The sequence below is a fragment of the Chelonoidis abingdonii genome, chromosome 1 (assembly GCF_003597395.2).
Source record: "Chelonoidis abingdonii isolate Lonesome George chromosome 1, CheloAbing_2.0, whole genome shotgun sequence".
NCBI lineage: Eukaryota > Metazoa > Chordata > Testudines > Testudinidae > Chelonoidis > Chelonoidis abingdonii.
The window spans coordinates 312,748,732-312,775,834 of record NC_133769.1 but is presented as its reverse complement, the minus strand read 5'-3'; the positions used below and the strand labels follow the sequence as shown (position 1 = coordinate 312,775,834).

At 44.9% G+C, this 27,103-nt stretch overlaps 1 protein-coding gene across 1 annotated transcript in view; it reads right to left on the bottom strand.

The window, feature by feature from the left end:
• Window positions 1–27,103, bottom strand: part of LRRC63 (leucine rich repeat containing 63) — a 58,987-nt gene that overhangs the window by 7,992 nt on the left and 23,892 nt on the right. Inside the window, exons 6-8 of the mRNA XM_032790665.2 lie at window positions 25,886–25,984; window positions 19,237–19,373; window positions 46–129 (exon numbers count right to left, since the gene is read on the bottom strand). Of these exons, the coding sequence (XP_032646556.2) occupies window positions 46–129; window positions 19,237–19,373; window positions 25,886–25,984 (320 nt within the window). The remainder of the gene's footprint in view (window positions 1–45; window positions 130–19,236; window positions 19,374–25,885; window positions 25,985–27,103) is intronic.

The window sequence follows — 27,103 nt, the reverse complement described above, 5'->3', positions numbered from 1 at the left end:
TTTTTACACATAGGTCTGGTTCCAGTGTATATTATGTATCAATACCTGAGATTCCTGATTTCATGAGGGATAACGCTAATATCATTGAAGGAAACATCCAGATAACTAAGATATGGTAATAAAAACAGCCTGAAAAAGAGAAAACACAGTATATTACCGAAGAACTAGTTAAATACATTGATCTAGGCTAATTGATATATTGTGTATATCTTATTTATATCTACCTATAAAATCTGTGATGGGGCAGCTGCTATCAGTGTTAACTGTTGAGAGTTTAAAAATCTGATTTACTCTCATTGGTCAGACAGATGTCTGGAAGGGAACAAGTCCTTTCAAAACCATCCATTTCTTAGGCTCATGCTGGTCAAAAATGAGCAGAAAACAGAAAACATTCCACTAAGATGTGGTGTCACCCCAAAATTGGAAATAACTCCATGCACAGAAGCTAATATGCTGACAATATAAAGCAATATTACGAATGAAATAGCTGCACTGTGAATTTATTCCAAACAGGATTCCTCCTCGCCTCCCTCCTTGGTGTGTGTGTGTTTGTGACCCAAAATCCCCATCCAGAGAGACACAGAGAGAGGGACACAGAGAGAGAGAGACAGAGGTTGAAGTACTAGCAGGTTAAGAGTCCCAAAGCGTATTCAACTCCTTCAACTCCTATACTGTATTCTGCAAATCCTCAGAGGAGTCACTTGAGTGAAGCCAGCAAGTGGTACACAGTAGCAGCAAGATAATCAGCCAACTGTACTGCCACTGCTGGCAAGAGGTTCAAAGAGCCACACAGAGACAGACCTGATAGGTCTGAGGACTGTAGCATTAGGTTTCCTGTGTAACCATGGCCGCTGTGCATTTGACAGGCCAATGCAAGGAGAAGAATAAGCTCAAGCAGTGGCTCCATTAGAGACCGCTAGAAATTGTGAAAATATTATCCTCCAGTGCTATTTGTTACTAGCTGTGATGCTGGCAGACCAGGTGCCAGCTCATGCGAAGGCTCAGGGCCTCACTGAACACTAACAAATACATAGCTGGAAACCAGTCTGACTTACCTGGGTGTTAGTATTGTTAAGATAAATACTAGAGTTGTAAGAATGTGTTTGGTGTTTAGACCTTATGAACAGTGTAGGATGCTGCATGTGCAAAAAAAATGGTACCAGCTGTGAAGCAACTCAGAATACAATGGATCTACTGTCATGATAAAAAATATGTTTTGTGTTGTTTGTCTTGTTGCTAGCATTGTTGTGTATTGTGTTTTTGTTTTTTTTAAAAAAGCGAATACTATATTAGGAAAAAAATGATGAACATAAAATTTAAGCACAAAATAAAATTACCAAGGCTACAGAAGTGTAGGTATGGACCCCCAAGGTTATAGATGCAGACAATGGGAGTGCATTTGTGGGGGAAATTTTTACCATGATGATGCATACTTTGAGAATTAAACAAAAGTTTCATATCCTGTACCGATTCCAATCCTCAGGACAGGTGGAAAGAATGAATCAGAACCATTAAAGAGGCACTGCAAAAAGTGGTAGACCACACTAGTAAGAACTGGCCTGAAAAGCTGCACTTGATCCTGGCTACCATCTGCAGCACTGACAGGCTGAAGACAAAAATCCAGCTGTACCAAATTGGCAGCTGATGCGGTTAATGATTAATCCTGAATGCCTCACTAGAGATTCTGAAGAACACCCTATGGCAACCCAGCATGACTACTTTCAGTGGCTTAAACAAGAAGACAAAACTACCTGACAATATAGGGTGAATCAAGCCATTGAACAAATGAATACAAAACTGTACAAGCAAAAAGCCACTGATTCTGAGCTCTGGGAAGCCGGTGACCAGGTAATGCATTTAAAGCTAGGGAAAAAGGATCATGCCCTGGATTCTAAGTGGCCAGGTCCCTATTCAATAGGTGACCATCCTAGCCTACTAGTGTACCATATTGGAAAAGATGGCAAACTTAAGTGGGTTCATGTGTCACAGATCAAATTGTTTTCCTAATTTGTTTGTGTTTAATTATTACACAATTATATTTAATATTTTATATATGTTATATTATATTACATATTATATTTAATATGGACTAGAAGTATACCTGCCAATAATCACGTGAATTCCTCTCGATAGAGATTCCCTCGCACACTACCTGATCCTAAGGGAGTCCTGCCAGAAACCTGCTAAGGGTAAGATGTTGTTATTTTGGGGGATATTCATAAGCTTTTGGGGTTCAGGAATAACACATGTACATTGGGACTACAATGGTTTAATTGGACAGAGTTGAACAGGGTTCAGGAAATACCCATACATAACAATACCCTGTATGTGACCTTCACACAAATTACATTGCAAGCCTGAGTTAATATAACCAATGAGGATCATGACTGCGTGATTGAAGTGATAACCCCTACGGAGCCAATTATGGATTTTAATCCTTTTTGTGAACCTTGTTCACACACCGTTCCACCATTCACACCAGGACCATTAGAGGTGTGCAAGATTACAGTGTGGGTGAACAAAACTATTTTTGTGGGCAACATAACAGTGCTACTGTTAAATGGCCTTCCAATCATGGAAAGACCCTACCCACATTTACTTAAAAAACAACCACCAGTTAAAGCATACATGGCACCCATGATAACAACGCTACACATCACAGTTAATTGGATAAAGGATAATGTAACCATCACACGGCCCATATGTGCACCATACAGCACCCCCTTATTCAACGCTTGGTATGGTTCCTTGAAACAAAAACATTCTCCCCTTTGTGGGAAGAGAGATCTAGCCAGTACTATACTGGGAGTCAGAGGAGCTGGAACAGGAATATTAAATTCAGTGGATCTGGAAGCATTAAAAACAAACCTGTGCGGTAAAAGCTTTACACCACAAAATAGCAAAAAGGCAAGAACACCAAATCACTGAGTTGGTATAGAGAGGGGTGGATATGTTAAATCTACAGTGGCACACTTGGGACCACATCAATCTACATTTTGGGCTTACTATGCGAGACATAGCTGATAAAATAGCTGTAGCCTTATGGTGGTCTGAGCAAAAGCTGTTAGCCATTGTTTTAACAGAAAGAGAGATGGATTGGATTTGAGCCAAGGATGTGTCTGCCTTAACTCCCCTTCTCAGCAGATATAGAAATAATCTTCTCCTCCCTTCTGTTCCAGAATGATATAAGCCTATGGACTCATACGTATACACAAACACCATAACTGGACACATTGCTATTCAGGTGATGCGGATTCACCCTACCAGATACCTGAACATATTATAGTCTTTCTTAGCACTCCCAACCTACAGGGAAGGCATATTTGGGCCCCACGATTGGCAGGAATGTATTTAAATAATAAAGAAGAAATCAGTGATTGCCCTGTGAGTGTAAAAAAATGGACTACTCGACAGTGGGTATGCCCCACCTTGCCAATTTTAGAGGAGCATTGCTCCATGCAAATCAAAAATTTAGCAACATGCTACTGGGATGAATTGGTTAATAGCACCACCAAAGTATACTATGATGGGAAAAATTATGTTTGTATGATAGGACTGGAAAAAATTGTGTGGCAGGAAAAGTATACTCAAAGGCCCCTGTACAACAATGTATGTGCAATGTGACAATACTGTGAACTCCCACCATGACTTACTATTTTCCGGTTCATAAAAATAAGGATGTTAACCTAGTAGATACCAATAATGCCCTGAGTTTTAATTTTTCTTTGGGGGCTAATTGGACCACCTCATACCAATGGCTAGCAAGGAATAAGCAGATTAGTCAATTATCTGCAGCAACCCGGACAAAAGTACTAACATGAAGTCTGGCTATTTTGCACCAACTAACTGAAATTCTGAAAGAATCCACACAAGCTCAACAAATGATGGTGCACCATTGGTATGGCATTTTTAGAGGCTGGTCCCCCTCATGGACATCAGTTTTAAATATTATGATTCATCTCAGAATTGTTTTCTTTGTACAAATGGAATAATGTTTGTCCTAATGTGCTTTATGTGCTGTTGGATGAAAAGAAGGTACCTCAGATTAAAACCACAAGCCCAAATTGCTTTGCAATACATTGCCTTAAAGCAATTACATGCGATGTGACCATTTAATATATTGATATTAAAGGGCCAAAAGGGGGACAATGTTGGCCAAAAGCCTAATGGGGAAAAACTGTCTTATGTAGATTGTACTCCATTTTGCTTATTTTGCTTTGTACTCTATTTTGCTAGCTTTGAATTAGTAAGAAGAAATTGTTCTGAGTTTATTCTTTGCTGATTATGTCAATGATTGTTCTTAGAAGGACTGAAGTTTTATGGCTATAATTCTTGCCTTTGAAATCATTTACTGTTTTGTGTGTGAGTGAAGAAGGTATGGCATACTGATTAACAGAGAAGAGACGGGAGGCATCAGTACTGATGGGCTGGATGGTTGAGAGGGGAGTGAAGGAGTTGAGAGGCACCAACTTTATTATCAGACTCACCCTGATGGCAGATTGACGACCCTAAAGCAAAGGCATATACCCCAAGGACAAGCTAAGGAGTTCAGCCAGAAGGACAAGATAAACAGCTGTGGATCCTCTCGGTAACAACTCAAAATAATGCTGATTAAGAGCAACCTTGACTACCTCGTGATTAACAGCTCCGGTGTGCCACAGTAAGGTCCATAGACTTGTATGGGAACCTATTACTATAAAAGAAGGGTGTATTGCCATGGGACTTTGGGTTTGTTCTGCATCAACATCAGAGCTTCGGATGCATTTGAGAGAGACCCAGCTCCCCTCCCTCATGTGCAGTTTCAGCTGGTCTCTAGAACTGAGCGAGCAAAACAAAGGACTGGTAACTATAAGATCCAGCTGCAGAACCTTGTGTGTGTGTGTGTGTGTGTGTAAGCATATGCTGATTTTGATGTTTAAACTATACTCTCAGTAAACACGGTGTATTGCCTTATCCCCTTGAAAAAGATTCCGTGTGCTTCTTATAATCATAGAATAACAGGGTTGGAAGGGACCTCAGGAGGTCATCAAGCCCAGTCCCCTGATAGATTTTTGCCCCAGACCCCTACATGGTCCCCTCAAGGATTGAGCTCATAACCCTGGGTTTAGTAGGCCAATGCTCAAACCACTGAGCTATCCCTCACTTACAACCTCTGTAGACCATGGTATAAAGTTATACTGAGTGTTTGCATTGTAAACATCTGGCTATGGTGTAATCAGGGCAGGTCTTACACTGCATTGGCGTAGCTGCACCGATGCAGCTACCGCTGTCAGCACTTAAATGAAGACTCTCCTACACTGATGGAAGAGAGTCTCCTGTTGGCGTAGTTAATACATCTCCGCACTAAGCCTCTGGTTGACATAGCGCTCTCTACACAGGGGTTAAGTTCAATATACTGTGTCACTCAGGGGTGGTTTTTCACATTCCTCAGTGTGCAGTTATATGACGATAGGTCAGTAGTGTAGACTGGCTCAAACAGGGAAAGAAGTATTAATTTAATGTAGGTGCTAGTCCATTCAGACAAGAGCCTCTGAACAATGAGTCATTGTAGACACAAAAGACAAGACTGTTGATTGCCACCCACTCCCATCAAGAGGCATCAGGAGCTGACACTTGTTCTATCAGTGTGGACTCTGGGAGAAGGGGATAAAAATCCTGACAAGGACAAACTGGATCTTTATGCATCTGGACTCTAAGAGGCAAGGATTCTAAACATAGCAAGCGATTCCATGCTGCTTGCATGGTCAGTCCAAGAGCACATATAGAGCTGCTTTATAGAAGGGTATATACCTTTTTAAATCTAAGACTGTAACTCATTTGTGTCTGTATGTTTCTTGTTTTAACTTTCTAAAGAACTTTTAAAATAGTAGAGGGTGGGCCTGGTGCCCCCTTCCTCCTTGCAGTACACCCAGCCATAGCCATGGGGAGCGGCCATTATAGACTACGCTGATCCCTGACAGAGGGTTAGACTTTGGGCTGTGTGGGAAATTTAATAGTGAAAGTGCAAGGTCAGCACTTAGGGATTAATAATAAGAATTTTAGATATACATTGGGGACACATTAGTTGGAAGCAACAAGGAGGAGAAGGACCTTGGGTATGGTTGATCACAGGATGACATAGCCGCCAATGCGATATGGCCGTTAAAAAGCAAATCGGTTTTAGGATGCATCAGCGCGAGGTATTTCCAGCAAATAGGGGTGTTAGTACGTTATATAAGGCACTGGTGAGACCTCATCTGGAATACTGTGTGCAGTTCTGGTCTCCCATGTTTAAGAAGGATGAATTCAAACTGGAACAGGTTCAGAGACGGGCTACTAGGATGATCTGAGGAATGGAAAACCTGGCTTATGAAAGGAGACTCAAAGAGCTTGGCTTGTTTAGCCTAGCCAAAAGAAGGCTGCAGGGGGATATGCTTGCTCTTTATAAATATTCAGGGGGATTAACATTAGGGAGGGAGAGGAATTATTAAGCTTAGTACCAATGTAGACACAAGAACAAATGGTACAAATGAATAGGAAGTTTAGACCTTGAAATTAGTGAGGTTCTAACCATTAGAGGAGTGAAGTTCTGGAACGCCTTCCAAGGGAGTAGTGAGGCAAAAGACATATCTGGCTTTAAGACTAAGCTTGATAAGTTTATGGAAGGATGTATGATGGATAGTTTAATTTTGGCAATTGATCTTTGATTTCAGCAGATAGTCTGCCAATGGTCTGTGATGGGATGTTGGATGGGATGGATCTGAGTTACTGCAGAGAATTCTTTCCTGAGTGCTGGCTGGTGAGTCTTGCCACTGTCAGGTTTAGCTGATTGCCATATTTTGCGTCGGAAGGAATTTTCCTCCAGGGCAGATTGGCAGAGGCCCTGGAGGTTTTTCGCCTTCCTCTGCAGCGTAGAGCATGGTCATTGCTGAAGGATTCTCTGCAGCTTGAGTCTTCAAACCAAATTTGAGGACTTCAATAACTCAGACAAGGTTAGGGGTTTGTTATAGAAGGGATGGGTGAGATTGTATGGCCTGCTTTGTGCAAGGTCAGAACTAGATGTCATATTGGTTCCTTCTGACCTATGAGTCTATGAGTCTGTGTGGTTGCACATGGTGGCTGGAATGTCGGACTGCTGATCATTGATCCCCGGAAGGGGTCCAGATGGAGTAAGGACACTGCCGAGAGGCAGTGACCTCGAAGAGGACGCTGCTGAGCAGGGAGCAAAGCGAGTCCAGCAACGGCAGCGAGGCAGAGGGCAGAACAACAGATGGACACACCAGGAGGGGCACTCCACTGGAATTGAGCTAATTCCTGAAATCACCAGCAGGAGTGCTGTGCGGGTGGTCCACACGTTTACAGGCCAAGAATGGTGGAGTGGATGAGTTGAGGAAAGTATGCGTAGAACAAGAATAAAAGTACTGAGGTGGGAGGCAGGAAAAGAAAGTTAGGAGTACAGAGGGTTGGAATTATACGATGAGCCTTCCTTACACAGAAGATCCATGGCTTTTTACACATCTTTACACAGCATAAATATAACAATGCATCCTGCCAATTTCAGTGAATGCACACCACTACTTTGCATCCAGTAAATATATTAAAATTTTTCAGCTCCTTGTTAGGCAATTAGGTTGCTTGGTTTCACTTCTACAGGAGTTCTTCCCATATTGTAATGAGTCATTTGTTTGGCAAGTTATCAAAAGTTCTTTCCTTTCCCAGCCACCTATAAGCTGTGTTTTAGGGAACTTAATGTTAAGTGATTCACAAGGCAATCATTTCAGGAATAGAGAAGAGCATTATTTTTGACTATTGTTGATCAGTGGAAATTAGTTGTGTGTCTTTCACTTTCAGTGCAGTGTCTTCTCAATTAAACCCAATAAATAAATTTGCCAGAAGAGTAGTAGCTGAGTTACAGAATTCCTTATGATATATCCAGAATTAACATGGACAATACCAAAGAAGGAAGATCTACAGATCACTTAAGGAGGTAGTGCCAAGAGAAAAGAGGTTATATGTAGATGTATAATAAAATTTCACCTGGTTGTGGCCTGGTCTACAGTACAAAGTTAGGTCAACCTTACCTTGCATCGACCTAGTTGCACATATGTCCACACTTAAATTTATCTCCGACTGAATGTAAATGTCCCATTACAGAAATGCAGTAACACCACTTCCCCAAGCAGTGGTGAGCCAGGGTAATGTACTGGGATTGACGAACCGCAAGTGTTGACACTGCATTACTTATGTTAACCCTATCAGTCCTCCTGCAGCTGTCCCATAATGCCTGACACTCACTACTCAGGTGAACTCTATTTTCCCAGGGGTCTGGAGACCTGAAGTCCTGTGAGTTTTTGAAATACCTTTTCATGATTGTCCAGCTTGGTAAGCATACCTACCAGCTCATCACTGTTGTATGCAACTGCCCAGCTGACCATGCCAGCTACATGTCCAGAGATGCTCTGGCTTGGAGTAGACCAGAGGTATTGGATCTCCTGGGCCTGTGGGGAGAAGAGGCTATGCAGGTGCAGCTACAGACTAGCCATAAAAATGTGGACACCTATGAGTAGATTGCACAGTGGATGCAGAAGTGGTATGGCAGGGATCAGCAGCAGTGCTGTATGAAAGCAGAGTACATCAGGAATATCATAAGGCCAGGGAGGCCAACAGTTGATCCAGTGCCAAGCCTCAGACCTCCCGCTTTTACAAAGACTTGCATGCCATACTTGGTGGACACCCCACCACCCGCAGACAACCTTGGATACCTTTGAGGAGCCCGTCACAGGTCCCTGGCATGAACAGCGTGAGTGAGGAGGAGGAGTAAAAGGAGAAAGGTGGGAGATATGCAGCTGTGGGCATGCAGCTATGCCACAATCCAGAGCCTGTTTGAGATTTGATTGCAGACCAGTGAGTCCTGGCAGTTAAGCAGGGTAAGCCCAATGCAGGGGAAGGAACCTTGGATAAGTGTGTAAATGTATTTCCCATTACGGTGATGTACTAATGAAGCCCCCAACTTAACAGGACACAGCTATTGACATTTCATTAAATTTACTCATACTACAAAGAGAAGTAGAGTTGTTTATGTGCTTTTCATTTCCCTGTACAGTTAGGCAGGGTGGACTATGTGAAGCAGTTTGTGTATGTACACAGGTGTCCCTTGAATCCTCCAGAGAGATCGTGAAGAAACTTTCATGGAGGTACTCTGCACTCCCCTCCTGAAGATTTCTAGCAGGGCAGCCTTATTTCTTCCTCTAAGGTAGGATATTTTCCCATGCCAGTCGTGATTACTGCAGTGATGCTTGCCCATGTTAACAGGCCAGCAGCATATGGGTCTGAGCAGCTTTGGGAAGTCAGCAGCAGCTGTGCTCTCTGTGCCATTGTTACTCTCAGGAGTAAGATATCCGCTAAAATCACTATCACCTGTGGACAATGGTGCCATTGTTCAGTGCCATTGCCATATACTCATGGTTTTATACAACTGAACAATTCCTGTCTCATTTCCCTCACCCATGGTGGGCCATGCTCACCATGTTTGGAGCTGTGAGTGGTGCCATGCACAAGCAATCCGAAGCAGAAGTGTCAATATTCATGTCTGGTTATAACACTCTAGGGGAGCGAGGGAAGGGAGTTCTGAATCTTAACGTTCACTTTCTTTTGTGACTATACTGACACTAGTACCTCTGTGTGTTTTATCTGTAGCTGCTGCCTTGTGGTTTTGAGGGGTTCCCCCTCCACACTGATGAAATGGCTGTGTCAGATAAGGAGGAGAAAAACAATGACTCAGGATAACATGTTCAGTGAGATTCTGCAAGCCAGGGCTGCATTAGACTGTGAGCAAAGTGCCTGGAGGGTAAATATTGCAGACTGTATGGAGAAGGAAAGAGCAGACAGGAGAAAGGTCCAAGAGTCACCCAGGAAAAGGAGAGGGAGATGCATCAGGTATAATGGGGCTTCTCCAGCAGCAAACACAGATGCTGCAAACTCTTGTGGACCTAGTGGTTCAACAATCCCAGCTCACTTCCTTTTGCAGTGTCTGGAGAATCCATTATAGCCTCCCTACATCTCTTTCCCCAGCATTCCACATGGTTGGTGGCAGCATCCCTACCTATCACTCCACCCAGGAGCCATAAACAACCACAGCTTCACATGCAGTAACCTATGAACCCCATTGCTGTATGGTAGCTAAATGGACATGAAACATTCTTTCCGCCTGTTAAGTTCTGTTCTATTAATTGAGTAAGTTTTAATGTATTTGCTTTTAAATTCACAGATTCTTTGTATTGGTTTGTTACTTAAATCTATTATTGGAGAATAATTCATCTTTATTAGTTTAGAATAATGCTTCAGAATCTCTAGCAGTACTGAAAGCAACCACTACTGGTTCCGTAGGGTGATACAAAACTCATAGAATCAGTGGCAAACAGTGTAATAATCATAAATGTACAGCAAGCACCGCACATTCCTAACAGACCCCCACACTGCAAAGCCAGGCAGAGCACAGCACATCACAGGCATGACTATGCTCACTGTTAAAGCTCTTTCAAAGCCCCCTGAGCCATATAGCTCCATGCTGAACTCTTGTAATCACCCTTGTGTCTGACTGTTCAAAAGCAGCAGACAGCTGCTCTTACCTCTGCCTCCACCCCAATGGCAACTTCCCACCTTTGCTTCACAGATATTATGCAGGACACAGCGGCAGCAGTAACCACTAGGATATTTTTCACTGAAATCCAATCTCGTGAGTAAGCACTGCAGAATCCATTCAATCTATAGAAACATTTCAGCTGCATTTGCACTTGCTGCGTCGTAGCTGGATCTTCCTTTCTTGTGGTGGCCGGTTATGGTCTGTCCAGAGGGCAAGGCATAGGCTGGTCCCCAGGATCACTATGGCATTTCAATATTGCTAATGGTAATCAGCTGGTGCTAAAAAGGAAGTCCCTACTTAGCTTTATGAACAATCCTATGTTCTAAAGCTATGAGAATCATGCTCTTTCTGATCACCAACATGAGTTGTGAAACGTCCCCAGTAATCCACCAATACTGCATAACCGAAAAAAGTAGTCCTTTCAGTTGAGTGGCAAGGTTCTGTGCCAAAATAGGGAACATCTGTCTATTGCCCACCGCAGTTCAGAACCTCGTTGCTGTATCCATCCACATCTCTGCACAGCTGAGATTCACAATCCTGCATAGCAGGAGGTAATTAATGGCCCTGCACACTTGCAGACAATTGCCCCGACAGTCAATTTCTAACTCCCAAATGATTACCATTGATGTAGCACTGATGTTTGAGACTGCCACTTGCGTCTCGCTCTCATGCAGCACTCGTTCTGGTGTCCCTGCACTGGAAGCCTGGAGCAAGCTCAGCACAGATCCAGAAACGTGACTTGCACATCCGAAGTTCTGGCAGCCATGCTCATCATCAGCCTGAATATGATGCATCCATCACGTCATCGGTGTTTCTCAGGCCCAGAGCTGCTCCCACATCTGCAACTGCTCCCAGAATGTCACCAAACAAGTGAACTGATTCTGCTATGTCCACAGCAATCTGTCTCCCATAAATGTTGATGTTCCCTACTGATCGTTCTTCTTGCGGCCATCTGTCTGCTCGCCCTCTGGTAGGTACTCCCTAAATTGGTGCATGTTCACTTCCTTTCGATGAAGTGGCAAACTAATTAATGAGCTTGCACTGTTCTCTAGGAGTCTTGAGCAGTGTAAGATGGCACTTACTGGAGTGCAAGGCTTGGGCTGGGGACATTTGCTGCTGTCTCTTTATACAGTTCTGAGTGCTAGAGAGCATTCATACAACTCAGCAGCTGTGCGTCGCATCAATTGATGGTGAGTGATCCATAGCATCTGGAGAGGTTTATTGCTTGTCACTGCATAGCATTGTGAGAAACAGCCCAAGCTGCAGAATTTAATGGACTCCGTGGTTCACAGTCCTAGGTTGTACCGGGGACATGTCATAGAGCTGCAGCGAGCAGACTTGAAATGACACGCTTGTTGTTCTAGTGAGATTTGCACTTCTCAGCTGTGCTGAGGCTTTGTAGGTGGATTGGCTGAATACAGTAATACCTTGTCGTATTTTCTGCATTTGCTTTTTTTTTGGTGAAAGGGGGAAATCTAGAGCAGGAAGGCATAAAAATGAATGAGCGTAATGATTCAGTTGCACACAGTTTGAGGCTGATACAGCTGAGCTACGGCAGAAAAGAGACAGTCGCAGCATCAGTTACGGCTTAAAATATTCGCTTAGCATGCTTATTGGGATATTATTTCCGTGCTAGCCTCTGCAGAAGGAAATTATCTGGACCCAGAGGAAAGGTAAAGTCCCAGGATGCTGAAGGTAAGGAGAAAAGTCTCTTTGATCCTCTGCCAATTGGCAGGCTGCTTCGGATGTGACGGTGGATGTACCTGTTCTCTGCGACTGCAGTTGAAGGCAGCCACTTCACTCGGAGGAGAGGGGGCGAGTGCCTGTCACTGAGCAGACTGTTCCAGCGTTAGCTGCAAGCCGTTTGGCGCTGACAAGGCTGGGATTCCGCTGTAGTAGCTAGAGGCATGTTCTGGAGGACCCAGAGGAAGGGAAATATTTCTGTAGGAACTACGCAGACCTTGTAAGCGACAGTGTTGTCATGCCATGCAAGGTATTCCCAGGGGCAACCGGCCCATCGCTGACACTGTCTTTTTGTAGTTATTGGCAAGCTGTGAGGGAAAACATGAGTCATAGGGGTCAACAGGTAGCAAGGTGTCAGACTTTCCAGTGGCAACTTTCTCTATTTCTAGATGTCCACGGCATGCCTTATTTTGCCAGTTTTTTTAAAAAGTTCACTGAATCTGACAAGCCTCTCACTGTCCATATCTGCTTTGATCGGAGCATGGCCTGCACAATCTTTGCACTATTTGTAGTTTTGCAAATACTAGAACGCCCGTCAATCCCGTATTTGCAGAGCCGCAAGAAAACAGATCAGTAGGGAACATCAATTTTATGAGGACAGATTGCTGTGGACATAGCAGAATCAGTTCACTGTTTGTGACATTCTGGAGCAGTTGCAGATGTGGGAGCAGCTCTGGGCCTGAGAAACACCACTGACTGATGGATCGCATCATATTCAGGCTGATGATGAGCAGTGGCTGCCAGAACTTCGGATGTGCAAGTCAGTTTCTGGATCTGTGCTGAGCTTGCTCCAGGCTTCCAGTGCAGGGACACCAGAACGAGTGCTGCATGAGAGCGAGACGCAAGTGGCAGTCTCAAACAGATTCACTACATCATGGTAATCATTGGGAGTTAGAAATTGACTGTCGGGGCAATTGTCTGCAAGTGTGCAGGGCCATTAATTACCTCCTGCTATGCAGGATTGTGATCTCAGCGTGCAGCATCGTGGATGGATTACAGCAACGAGGTTCGCTGAACTGCGGTGGGCAATAGACAGATGTTCCCTATTTTGGCACAGACACTTGCCACTCAACTGAAAGGACTACTTTTTTTGGTTATGCAGTATTGGTGGATTACTGGGGACGTGTCACCAACTCGATGTTGGTGATCAGGAAAAAGAGCATGTTCTTCTCGATGCTTGCTTCATATTCATTTCCAGTACGGTGTGCGCCCCAACGTGCACGTTCGTCGAAGATTTTCCCCTGCACATCACGGGTCGGCAGGGCCCCTGGCGTATGGCCTTTGCGGCACCGTTATATGCCCTGCACCCGCCGCTCCTCAGTTCCTTCTTACCGCCCGTGTCGGCGTTATGGAACGTGGAGTGCGGCTTAGCTGACCTCCAATCCCGAGCGTTCACCGTTCTACATAGTTCGTTAGTTAGTTAGTGTTGTTTGTAGTTGTTAATAGTTCAATAGTTATAAGTATAGTGTTAAACTAGTTTATATAGTAGTGGGGTTAGGTATACTCCTCCTGCGCCCGCTCCGGGACCCAGGCTCAGTGCCCGGCTCTCCCGCTCAAGCACGTCTCGGCCTGTCGTCGGTCATTCCAACGGGAGCCCCACGATCGTTGCCTCAAGTGCCTGGGGGGAATCCCATCTGATGAGAAGTGCCGCATCTGCAAGTCCTTCAAACCGGCGGACGAAAAAAACGGGGACTCCCGTTACAAGCAGCTCCTTATGGAGCCACCCTGACTCCGCCAGTTCCGCACGACCGCCCGGCCGAAACCACCGTCTTCAGACGGGTACGAGCGTACCGCCAAGCCGCGGGCACCAAAGTTCCTCGTCTGAGCAGCCAGCCCGGGCGCTCGCTTTCACCTCGCGCCGGAGAAGGCGAAGGCTCCTGCAGGTTGCGCCTCCGGAACCGCGCAGTCCGAGCCAGGAAAAGCACGTGGCCGGCACGCACCTATCTGCCCCGCACCGGTTCTTCCGTACCCGTCAACTCCGCCCGCAAGGGCGTCAGAGTTCCGGATGCTTGATACTCCCGGCACGTGCGGTGTCGAGCTTCACACTCCGACTACGCCCAGAAACCTTCACGACGGCGCGGACCTGATGCGCTCCTGAGCCTTCCCCTGCCTCAGCCCGGCACCGCGGTCGCGGGCGCTTCCTCTATGAAAGCCAGCGATGCTCCAACCTTCCATCTCTGGAAGCACCGCTAGCCGCCGGTCCGATCGAGGATCTCGGCACCGATCCCGCTCACTCCATGGTCGCCATCCGACGCCGTTCGCGGTCCCGGCACCGATCCTACTCTCGGCGACCGTCGTACTCGCGCACCGTCCGGGTCCCAATCTACAGACGACGTCAGCACGTCGCTTGGTCTCCGCAACCGCTTCCGACGAAGTCCATCATACCGGTCGGCGCAACCCGATCCCGGTCACCTCCCCACCGCGCTGGTCGAGTCCCGTCCATTCGGCACCGAGTATCGACTCCGGCACCGTCCCGCACCGACGTCACTCGGCACCAGTCCTACGGTTGATCTGCCCCGCCTTGGCCTTCCAGACCACCCTGTCCGGCTCCTCGCGGTGCCAAGACAGCGTTCTCTATGATGTGGGCCAAGATCGGACCAGCCCCAGCAGTGTTCCTTCTGGACGCTTGGCTACCATCCAAGCCCAAGGCGATCCTTTCCCAGCCGCGAATCTGCTGCTGCAGCTCAGAGTCCAGAGGCCACCATCAGCGTTCCTCCCTCCGGCAACGATGTTGCCGAGCACAGACCCAAAGGACCCCGAACCAGCCATTGCTCTGGGATCAACAACTGCAGGAGGAGCCCCCGTCCCCGCGTCTTTCCTCCTCCGCCTCCCCATCATGACGGGCCAGTGGAGGCACTTCGACCTCTGGCCCCGCCCCCTATTGACCTTCGCGCTCATCAAAGATTTGCTCCGCAGATGCTTTGAGCATTAATCTACAAGCGGAGGCAGGGTGCCCGGAGGTTAGGATCCTGTAGTGGACATTCTCTCACTGATGCTACCAACGAGGTCTCTGCCTCTTCCCTTCAACGAACTATTGTCAGGCCAAGCGAGTCATTTGGCAGGCCAGCATCGGATCCCTCCGACGCCAGAGCTGGAGAGAAAGTACATGTACCACTCACGGGGTACGACATACCTGTACACCGCATCCTCCTCCATGCTCTCTGGTCGTCCAATCCGTGACTGAGAGGGCGTCATGGCCAACCGAGCCCCGCCCCAAAATCGCGTGAGGCTAAACGTATGGACCTGCTGGGCCAATTTACTCCGCTGGGTCTCCAGCTTACAGTGTCGCAAACAACAAGCGCTGTAGCAGATATGATTTTAATACTGGCACCATGGACAAGTTTTACTGAACTGGTCCGGTGACCTCCGCCCTGAGTTCAAAGTCTCGTGGAAGAGGGCAAGAAGATCTCGAGACAGCGGCTTACGGCTGCGCTCGACGCCGCAGACTCAGCACTAGAACCATCGCGCGGGCGTTACCATGAACGGATTTCCTGGTTGCAAGTGTCGGCTTACCTCCGGAGCTGCAGCTATCACATACAAGACCTCCCTTTTGAAGGCAGGGGCTCTTCTCAGAGAAGACGGACCAAGGCTGCAAAGCCTTAAAGATAACCGCATAATAATGCGCTCCTGCGGCATTGCACACACCGCAGACCCAGCGGAGGTCCTTTCGACGCAACCAGCGCCCTTATCCCCACCCACGCCCCCGCCAAGACTTCAACAGACGGCGGGGACGGGTGAACGCGACACGCCAGTCCGGTTCCAGGGGGCAAAACAACGGTACGCCACACCGGCGGGACCGAAGCAAAACTTTTGAAGGTGCGCCAGGAGAGAGCAGCAGCACCAGTCCCTTCCCGGACTCCTCTTCTTTTTTCAACCGCCTTTCTCCCTTCTCCCGGCGTGGACCCGAATAACTTCAGACCAATGGTCTTGCGCACGTTGAGTTTGTTACCATCTCCAGTTATTTCGCCTCCACCCTCCCACCCACCCTCCCCGGCCCTCTTCAGGGACCCCCTCTACGAGCACTCCTCTTCAGGAGTCCTCCGCTTCTCAACTCGGAGCGATAGAAGAGGCCTCCGACCTCAGAGCCGAGGGTTATTACTCCCGCTATTTTTTTATTCACCACAGCTCAAGAGGTCTCCGTCCCTCCTAGCCTCCGCGGATCAACGCCTTCGTAAGGAAGTTACGTATTCCGCGATGGTGCCTGGGTCCATCATCCCTTCCTTGGATCCGGAGGACTGTTCGCTGCTTCGCATGAAGACGACTGACTTTCATGTTCGATCTTACCCGCCTCACAGACGCTTTCGTCTGCTTTCTGGTGCGGGCTGTGATGTTCGATGCACGGTCTCATTTGGCCTGTCCTTCTGCCCCCACGTGTCTTCCACGAAGATTTCATTACATTTAGTGCCCCATGCCGTCCGTGTTGCACCGTATCCCAGGAGGTATGTCCGTACATCTATACTGGCGACTGGGTGATCAGTACATTTTGAAGCCGCTCCAGCTCTCGCTGTCTGCACATATCAATCACGACTGTTTCCATCTCTCTCACCAATCTTTGTAATCTAAGCAGATTCCCCAAGCACTTCAACCCAAAACACACTGTTTTAGATAAAATATAAAAAAGATTTATTAACTACAAAAGGCTAGATTTTGAGTGATTATAAGGAGTAGGCATAGAGATCAAAGTTGGTTATATAAGAAATAAAAATAAAATTGCAGCCTACATTCTACAGACTAAGCAAGATTTGAATCAAGTAGTTTCTTGCTCCTCTAGATGTTCCAGCCGTTTACAGTTCTTATTACACAGGCTGAATTTCCTTCTTAGCCTGGGACCAATCTCCACAGTTCAAAGTCTCTGTCTTCCAAATTTCTTGTTGCCTTCAGAGTAGGTCGGGAAGGAGAGAGGCCAAGTGGTGATGTCATCACCGCTTATATATACTTTCTCTCCAGGTGCTAGAAAGATTCTTGCTGTGGAGTTAGGTGGACCCCATTGTGTATGTGCCCTCTGAGGAGTCTCCGGGAGGGCCACTTGAGAGGGTAGATCCTCCTTAATGGGCCATCAATGCCCGTCTGGTCACTGTTAGTTGCTCCTTTGTTGTCACTGAAGGACTCGCTATGGGCATTTCCCACTTACCACATATTTCAGTAAGAAGCATATAGCAATATTTCATAACTTCACATACAATGATAGAACATACAATTCAACAGGATATTAATGTTCAGTAGATCAAGACTTTTTAACTGATCCCTCACAAGTCATGCATTGTACAAAACATTATAATCATATCACAGTGGTGAATACGGGGGTTCCAGGGTGCTATTTTGAGGTACAGAGTGCCACACCCTTCATTTGCCACTTGCATAAATCCACACAAATCTCCAGGCACAAACTTCCTAGGCACAAATCAACACAACTATCCAAACAACACAACCAGCACACACAATAACCCCAAACATACATAGCCCCTCACCACAGTACACCCCTCTCATTCACTAACCACATATCCCACATGCAAATAAACACAGTCACCCACAAGGCAATACAATCAGCACACACAATAACCCCAAACATCACTCTGAAGCCTAGAACGTCTGTTCAGTCAGTGTGAGTGATGGAAACGGCTACAAGCAGGGTTGAGAGCTCTTTAGGTTTAGAATACCAATGGTTCAATCACCACTGGGATTCTGCCAGTTATTATCCAGCTTTTAAGTTTTCCATCATTTTCAGTGCTTTTACAAATGACTTACAAATTACACCCATGCAACAGAGTGGGCTTTCAGCTACTAGTATATATCAACCTTAGCTCACTTTTAGTAAACAGACTTTCAATTTAAACCATTAGATGGAAGGATGGTCCTGTGATTAAGGTACATGGAGTGGGATACTTAAGATTTGGGTTCAATTCCTGGCTCTACACAATCTGCTTGGGCAAGTCCCTTCGTCTCTCTGTGCCTTTCTCCATTTTTAAATTGGACATAACAATACTTCTCCTCTCCCTCCTGTTGTACCTATTTAGATTATCAACGTTTTCAGATAGGAGCTGCCTACACTATGTGTATACACAGCTCCTAGTACAATGTGGCTCTGATCACAGACAGGGCCTCTGTGTACTACTGCTGATGTTGATGAATATTTGCTTATGCATATTTGTAGCTATATATTAGGGCTGTCAATTAATCATGGTTAACTCAAGTGATTAACTCAAAAAATTAATTGTGATTTAAAAAAATTGATCACGATTAATCGCACTTATAACCATAGAATACCAATTGAAATTTATTAAATATTTTTGGATGTTTTTCTACATTTTCAATATTGATTTCAACACAGAATACAAAGTGCACAATGCTCACTTCATATTATTATTTTTTATTACGAATATATGCACCGTAAAAATGATAAACAGAAGAAATAGAATTTTTTAATTCACCTCATTCAAGTACTGTAGTGCAATCTCTTTATCATGAACGTGTAATTTACAAATGTAGATTTTTTTGGTTACATAACTGCACTCAAAAACAAAGCAGTGTAAAACTTAAGAGGCTACAAGTCCACTCAATCCTACTTCATGTTCTACCAATTGATAAGAGGAATTGAAATTAATATATTTGAAAATGTAGTAAACATCCAAAAATATTTAAAATAAATGGTATTCTATTGTTGTTTAACAGTGCGATTAATCATGATTAATTTTTTAAATCGCTTGACAGCCCTACTATAAATACTATATAAGCCTTTTTTGTAGGTGTAATTTACAAAGCCAGTATGGAAATGAATTAATGAATGAATATAATGTAGGTCACACAAACCTGAATCCTTGTTTGAGCACAGAAATAGTGCAATCTAATCTATTCATTAATAGTAAACACCTTACCCAGTGGGAAGGACAGATAGTAAATTGAAGGACATGTTAAGGATCCTAAGTGTCTTGAGTCTGTGGACATCATCAGGAATCTCTTTGATGGGGTTGTTTCGGAGCTTCAGTACTTCTAAGTTTTTAATATTATATACCTTAGGGGGGGAAGAGATAATGGAAAAAAAGTTGTTACCACAAAGGCTACATCTAGACTACCCGCCGTAACAGCGGGTTAAAATCGATTGCTCGGGGATCGATATATTGCGTCTCATCTAGACGCGATATATCGATCCCCGAGCACGCTTATATCGATTCCGGAACTCCACCAACCCCAACGGAGTTCCGGAATCGACAGAGGGAGCCACCGACATCGATCCCGCGCGGTGAGGACGGGTGAGTAATCCGATCTTAGATATTCGACTTCAGCTACGTTATTCACGTAGTGTAGACCAGCCCAAAGACAGTCTGATTCCTGTTATGGTAAGAGTTTCTACATTTCTAACGTTAGTAAGTGACACTGTAAGAACTAGAAACAAAGAAACTGTCCTAATATTGTATGAATCTTGTATTTAATGTATAGCAGTAGCTAATTAGTAATGTTATTTTAGTTAAAGTACCTTATAAATATGTGGTTTCTGGGCCTGATCCTGATCTCACTCACACTCCTGTAGTATTATAGGTTGGGCTGGTAGCACTGTCTACTATCAAGGTTGCCCTACACTTCCCATTACAAAAACATGTTTTCAGTTGCTTATAACTTAGCCAGACTAACTGTTTTGGCTGAAATTTTCCATGCTGGGTGTCTGCCACAGGCTGAATCTTTTTGAAAAATTTCAGCCAGAACAGTCAGCCATTTAGAAGAATGAGGTTAGGGAAAAATACATTATTTTGACTATGTTGAAAATATGATTAAAATCTTTTTTTTAAGTTCTAGCACCCCCATACTTTGGGATTTAAAATGTTGCAGAAGGGGGGCCTTTGTGTCATGGATGAGCCTTTTGCTGTCCCTATGAAAATCAGCCCAAATTTGGCCAAGTTATAAGCCTTTGAAAAATCACAGTTCACATATGATCAGTAGACACTTCTTTAGATTTTAGCAGCTAATTTCCCTAAAGATTCTGTCTGCATTGAATGTGCACAGACAGGTCAGAGAAGGACTTTCCCAGTGATGGCAGCTCTGGGTTGCTGTAGCCCATACCATATCTGGGTCCAAGCACATTAACTGAGAGATTGAGAACACAGGTGAGCTAATGCCCCCTGCCCCCCACCCCCTTGGCCCATGCAACATGGAGGAGTCAGAGACTGGGAGCCAGGAGGGAGTTCAGGGACTGGCTGGGCACAGAAACTGGGACTGGTTGGAAGGAGACTAGGAGACCAGGAAGAGACAATGGGAATGAGGATGGGGAACCAGTATCATAGAATAGAATCATAGAATATTAGGTTTGGAAGAGACCTCAGGAGGTCATCTAGTCCAACCCTTTGCACAAAGCAGGACCAACACCAACTAAATCATCTCAGCCAAGGTTTTGTCAAGCCGGGCCTTAAAAATCTCTAAAGATGGAGATTCCACCACCTCCCTAGGTAACCCATTCCAGTGCTTCACCACCCTCCTAGTGAAACAGTGTTTCCTAATTCCAACCTAGACCTCCCCCACTGCAACTTGAGACCATTTCTTCTTGCTCTGTCATCTGCCACCACTGAGAACAACCTAGCTCCATCCTCTTTGGAACCCCCCTTCAGGTAACTGAAGGCTGCTATCCCTCGATCTGCTGGCAATGCTCCTACTAATACAGCCCAATATGCCGCTGGCCGTCTTGGCAACAAGGGCACACTGCTCATATCCAGCTTCTCATCTACTGTAATCCCCAGGTCCTTTTCTGCAGAACTGCTGCTTAGCCAGTCAGTCTCCAGCCTGTAGCGGTGCATGGGATTCTTTCTTCCTAAGTGCAGAACTCTGCGCTTGTCTTTGTTGAACCTCATCAGATTTCTTTTGGCCCAATCCTCCAATCTGACAAGGTCACTCTGGATCCTATCCCTACTCTCCATCGTATCTACCTCTCCCTCCAGTTTAATGTCATCTGTGAACATGCTGAGCGTGCAATTAATCCCATCATCCAGATCATTAATAAAGATGTTGAACAAAACCTGCTTGATACCAACTGCCAACTAGACATCGAGCCGTTGATCACTACATGTTGAACCCGATAATCTAGCCAGCTTTCTGTCCACCTTATAGTCCATTCATCCAATCCATACTTTTTTAAACTTGTTGGCAAGAATACTGTGGGAAACCATATCAAAAGCTTTGCTAAAGTCAAGACATATCACATCCACCGCTTTCTCCATATTCACAGAGCCAGTTATATCATTATAGAAGGCAATCAGGTTGGTCAGGCATGACTTGCCCTTGGTGAATCCATGTTGGCTGTTCCTGATCACTTTCCTCTCCACCAAGTGCTTCAAAATGGATTCCTTGAAGACCTGCTCAGTGATTTTGTCGGGGACTGAAGTGAGGCTGACTGGTCTGTAGTTCCCCGCATTCTCTTTTTTCCCTTTTTAAAATATAGGCACTATATTTGCTTTTTTCCAATCGTACAGGACCTCCCCTGATCGCCACGAATTTTCAGAGATAATGGCCAGTGGCTTTGCAATCACATCAGCCAACTCCCTCAGCACCCTGGGATGCATTAGATCTGGACCCATGGACTTGTGCATGTCCAGCTTTTCTAAAGTGTCCTTAACCTCTTCTTTCACCACTAAAGGCTGCTCACCTACTCCCCATACTGTGTTGCCCAGTGCAGCAGTTTGGGAGCTGCCCTTGCATTTGAAGACTGAGGGAAAAAAGCATTGAGTATTTCAGCTTTTTCCACATCATCTGTCACTATGTTGCCTCCCCCATTCAGTAAGCGTCCCACACTTTCCCTGACCTTCTTCTTGTTGCTAACATATCTGTAGAAACCCTTCTTGTTACCCTTCACATCCCTTGCTAGCTGCAATTCCAATTGTGCCTTGGCCTTTCTGATTACACCCCTGCATGCTCTAGCAATATTTTTATATTCCTCCCTAGTCATCTGTCCAAATTTTCACTTCTTGTAAAGCTTCCTTTTTGAGTTTAAGCTCAGTAGGTGAGAGATGGGAGAGACAGAGATTGCATGAGGAGTTGTGCAGAGTGCGGGACTGACTGGTAAAGAGACTAAGATAAGAACTCACTGTGTGTGTGTGTGTGGGGGGGTGAATAATGACACTGAGATTGGACAAGGAGTCTGAGGAAAGAAATTGGAATTGGACTGAGAGACAGTGGGAAGGAGGAATGTGGATGATGAGAAGAGACAGGAGGCCAGTCTGGAGGAGAGAGACAGCTTAGATGAAGGTCTGGGGTGGACTGGAAATTCTGGGCAAGGAGACTAGAACAGGGAGCCCTGAGGGGTGAGGTAGGGCTTGCTGGACAAGGATTCTGAGACTAGATGAAAAGCCTGAGAAGTAGAGACTGAGAGTGGCTAGATAAGGAGAATGAGACTAAGATGAGAAGCCAGGGGTGTGGAAGAGGCAGGACTGGGACAAGGACCAGTGGGAGAGATGAGATACTACAGATCACGCTTGGGTGAAAAGGACAGACCAGTCTGGAATAGAAACCAATACTCCAGAGTCTCACCATTCCTCTCCTGTGAATAAGTATTGGTGTAACTCAGTGGCAAAGTGTGCTGGCCCCCTTGAGTACTGCTCCACAGCAGTAGTATGTTATCATCTATCAGTTACTCTGTTAGTTCAAATGGCAGAGGCCTTTGTGATGGATCCAAAGATTCCAACCCTGCTGATGACCCATATGGGCCTCAGTACAATGTTTTTCAGTTTGCTTTTTCAAATATCTAGGAAATTACACAAAAACTATGTTAAGCAAACATTATTAGGCTTGCAAAGTCAAACACTCAATATTTGGAAATGCCAAAATTAAGGTTGCCAGGGCGACCTTAATTTGGCCTTTATGTGTATGTATTATGATACAGTCTAATTACACTATCACATACTATTTTTCCACAGGACCCCTACCTCTTAACTTGCTCTGGGGATGAATCAGGGTTGTGTAGTACAGGAGGCTGTTGTCTGCAGGCACCCTGCTTCATTTATTGCAGTTGGAAGATGTGTGATGAATGAAACGGGACTACAGGAAGAAGAATGATTGTCTCATAGAATCATAGCAGCGTAGGACAGGAAGGGACCTCGAGAGGTCATCCAATCCAATCCCCTGCACTAAGGGAAGGACTACTTAATAACTAGACCATTCCTGACAGGTGTTTGTACAACCTCTTCTTAAAACCTCCAATGATGGAGATTCCACAACCTCCCTAAGCAATTTGTTCCAGTGCTTAATTACCCTGACAGTTAGGAAGCTTTTCCTAATCTCCAAACAAAATCTCACTTTCTGCAATTTAAGCCTATTCTGAGAGGTTAACAAGAACAATTTTTCTCCCGTCTCCTTATAACCATATTTTATGTACTTGAAAATAGTTATCATGCCCCCACTCAGTCTTCTTTTCTCCAGACTAAACAAACCCCATTTTTCAATCATTCCTCATAGGTCATATTTTTTAGAACTTTAATCATTTTTGTTGCTCTTCTCTGGACTTTCTCCAATTTGTCCACATCTTTCCTGAAACATGGCACCCAGAACTGGACACAATACTCCAGCTGAGGCCTTATCAGCACAGAGTAGAGTGGAAGTGGTTAAGGAAACTGAATGCTGCCCTGGAGAATCTGATTCTACTCCTATCTCTGCCATAGAGTTCCTATGTATACTAGGCAAATCACTTAAACCAAACTTTTACCATGTCGTCACTAATTGTGTGTTCCTCATTTTATGGATGCCCAGAGTGAGACCTTGGGGCTTTATGTGCAGAAGTGCTGAGCACTCACAGCTGCAACTGAAGTCAATGGAAGCTGTGCTTTGAACATACATAGGGCCCTACCAAATTCATGGCCATGAAAAATGCATCATAGACCGTGAAATCTGGACTCCCCCCATGAAATCTGGTCTTCTGTGTGCTTTTACCCTATACTATACCGATTTTACAAGGGAGGGGAAGAGGAGAGAGACCAGCATTGCACAAACTGGGGTCCTGACCCAAACAGGAGTAATGGGTGGGGGGGTCACAGTATTACCACCCTTACTTTGGTGCTGCCTTCAGAGCTGGGTGACCAGAGTGTGGCGGCTGTTGGCTAGGCACCCATTTCTGAAGGTAGCTCCCCACCAGCAGCAGCACAGAAGTAAGGGTGGCAAAACCATACCATGCCACCCTTCCTTCTGCACTGCTGGTTTCAGAGCTGGGCAGCTGGAGGGTGGCAGCTGCTGACTGAGGGCCCAGCTGTGTAGGCAGCAGCTCAGAAGTAAAGGTAGCAATACCATATCATGCCATCCTTACTTCTATGCTGCTGCTGGAGGCAGCTCTGCCTTCAGAGATGGGGTCCCAACCAGCATCCACTGGTCTCCAGCTGCCCAGCTCTGAAGGCAGCACTGCAGCAGCAGTGCTGCAGTAAAGGTAGCAGTACTGCAACCCCTTCTACAATAACCTTGTGACCCCCTCCTCAACTCCTTCTTGGGTTGGAATCCCTACAATAACAACACCATGACATTTCTCATTTAAATAGCTGAAATCATGTAATTTATGATTTTTAAAATCCTACGACCATGAAATTGACCAAAATGGACTGTGAATTTGGCAGGGCCCTAAACATACATATACTGTGCTCTATAATGGTAAGTACTCTGAAAAATCAGGTTCCAGGATCACAAACTGGGCTCACAAAATTAGTGATAGTTTTGACTTTAATCTCTTTGAGCCTCAGCTCTCCATCTGCAGAATAGAGATAATAAATACCCACTCATCTCACAGAAGTGTGGTGAAAATCAAGTCACCAATGTTTGTGAAACACTCAGATGCTATAGTTCTGAGCGTTATACAAAGTCCCTGAGAAATTTAATACTTCTGACTTCAGAGTAGGATTTGAATAATGTGCAGTAACTAAATCCTACAGCCACACACTGGACAATGAGGAGAAAAAAATATTGACTAGCTGCTTATTAGTTGTGTACTGTCCATCCTGTGCACTGAACAGGGCACGGATCCTGTGAAAAAAGTAGTATGTCATCATATAATTGAGGACTGGATCTTAGCATATGCACAAGGAGTTAAATTAAGATTGCACAGGCAATTTTAATTCTGGAATTTCCTAACTTTTGAGTGCTTGACTTTGCAACTGGATTAAGGTTCTTTCAGAGTATTTTTTGTGTGTAATATTAATATCAACCCATAGATTGGTGCTCTATAAATGAGGATAAATTTAAACTAGGAATAACTTCCCATTGAAATCAACTGAGTGACACTAGTATAAAGCAAGATTGGAATGAGACCTTCAGACACAGATGCAGAGGTATTTCTAAATCTTGTTGGAATCTTTCCAGGCTCACATTGATTCTTACTATCCCATAAATAACCAAAAAAGTAAAGGAATGATGTTTTTCCAATATCTGAGCTATGCAATTTGCATCTTTTATTAAATCATTGTTGTTTGAAAGTTATTTTTTATGTTTAGTGTAATATTAAACTGTAAAAATTCAGGCAGTCTTACAGTTTTACCCTTAATAACAATAAGGAAAATAACTGGTACATACCTCCCTGGGAAAGAAGTGTAAGTCATTGAATGACAGGTTAAGATACACCAAAGTGTCAACTAAAGGTGTAAGGTCTGGAAGGAGAGTCAGAAAATAGCCCTAGAAGACATAAGCAGTAGAAAAGATATATTAACTAAATAAAAATCAACATTTTTTATCAAGAGGAAAAAAAACGAGCTAAGAACAGGCTCCATCAGGACTTATTTTAAAAGATTTATCATTAAAAAACTAGTTAGACAAATCAGCAACATGACTTCATTGATAGATACATAGAATCATAGAAGTGTAAGACTGGAAGGGACTTTAGGTTATCTAGTCTGATCTCCTGCACGCAAGGCAGGACTAGACTATTCCTGACAGGTGTTTGTCTAACCCAGGGGTTGGCAACCTCTGGCACGCGGCTCACCAGGGTAAGTACGCTGGCGAGCTGGGCCAGTTTGTTTACCTGCCGCGTTGGCAGGTTCGGCCAATTGTGGCTCCAACTGGCTGCAGTTCAAAGTCTCAGGCCAATCGTGGTGGCAGGAAGCCATGGCCAGCACATTGCTCACCTGTGCCGCTTTCTGCCGCCCCCATTGTCTTGAGACGGCGAACCGTGGCCAGTGAGAGCCGTGATCGGATGAACCTGCCGATGCGGAAGGTAAACAAACTGGCCTGGCCCTCCAGATGCTTACTGTGGTGAGCCACATGCCAGAGGTTGCTGATCCCTGGTCTAACCTGTTCTTAAAACCTTTCAATGATGGAGATTCCACAACCTACTTAGGCAATTTATTCCAGTGTTTAACTATCCTGACAGTTGGGAAGTTTTTCCTAATGTCCAACCTAAACCTCCCTTACTGCAATTTAAGCCCATTGCTTTTTGTCCTATCCTGAGAGGTTAACAAGAACAATCTTTCTACCTCCTCCCTCTGGTAACCTTTTATGTACTTGAAAACTGTTACCATGTCCCCTCTCAGCCTTGTTCTTCAAACAAAACCCCATTTTTTCAATCTTTCTTCATAGATCATTTTCTAGACCTTTAATTCATTTTGTTGCTCTCCTCTGTACTTCCTCTAATTTGTCCACATCTTCCTGAAATGTGGTGCCCAGTACTGACACAATACTCCAGCTGATGCCTTACCAGCGTGTCTGCTTACAATACTCCTGCTAATATATCCCAGAATTATGTTTCGCTTTTTGCAAAAGTTTTATACTGTTGACTCATATTTAGCTTGTGACTAT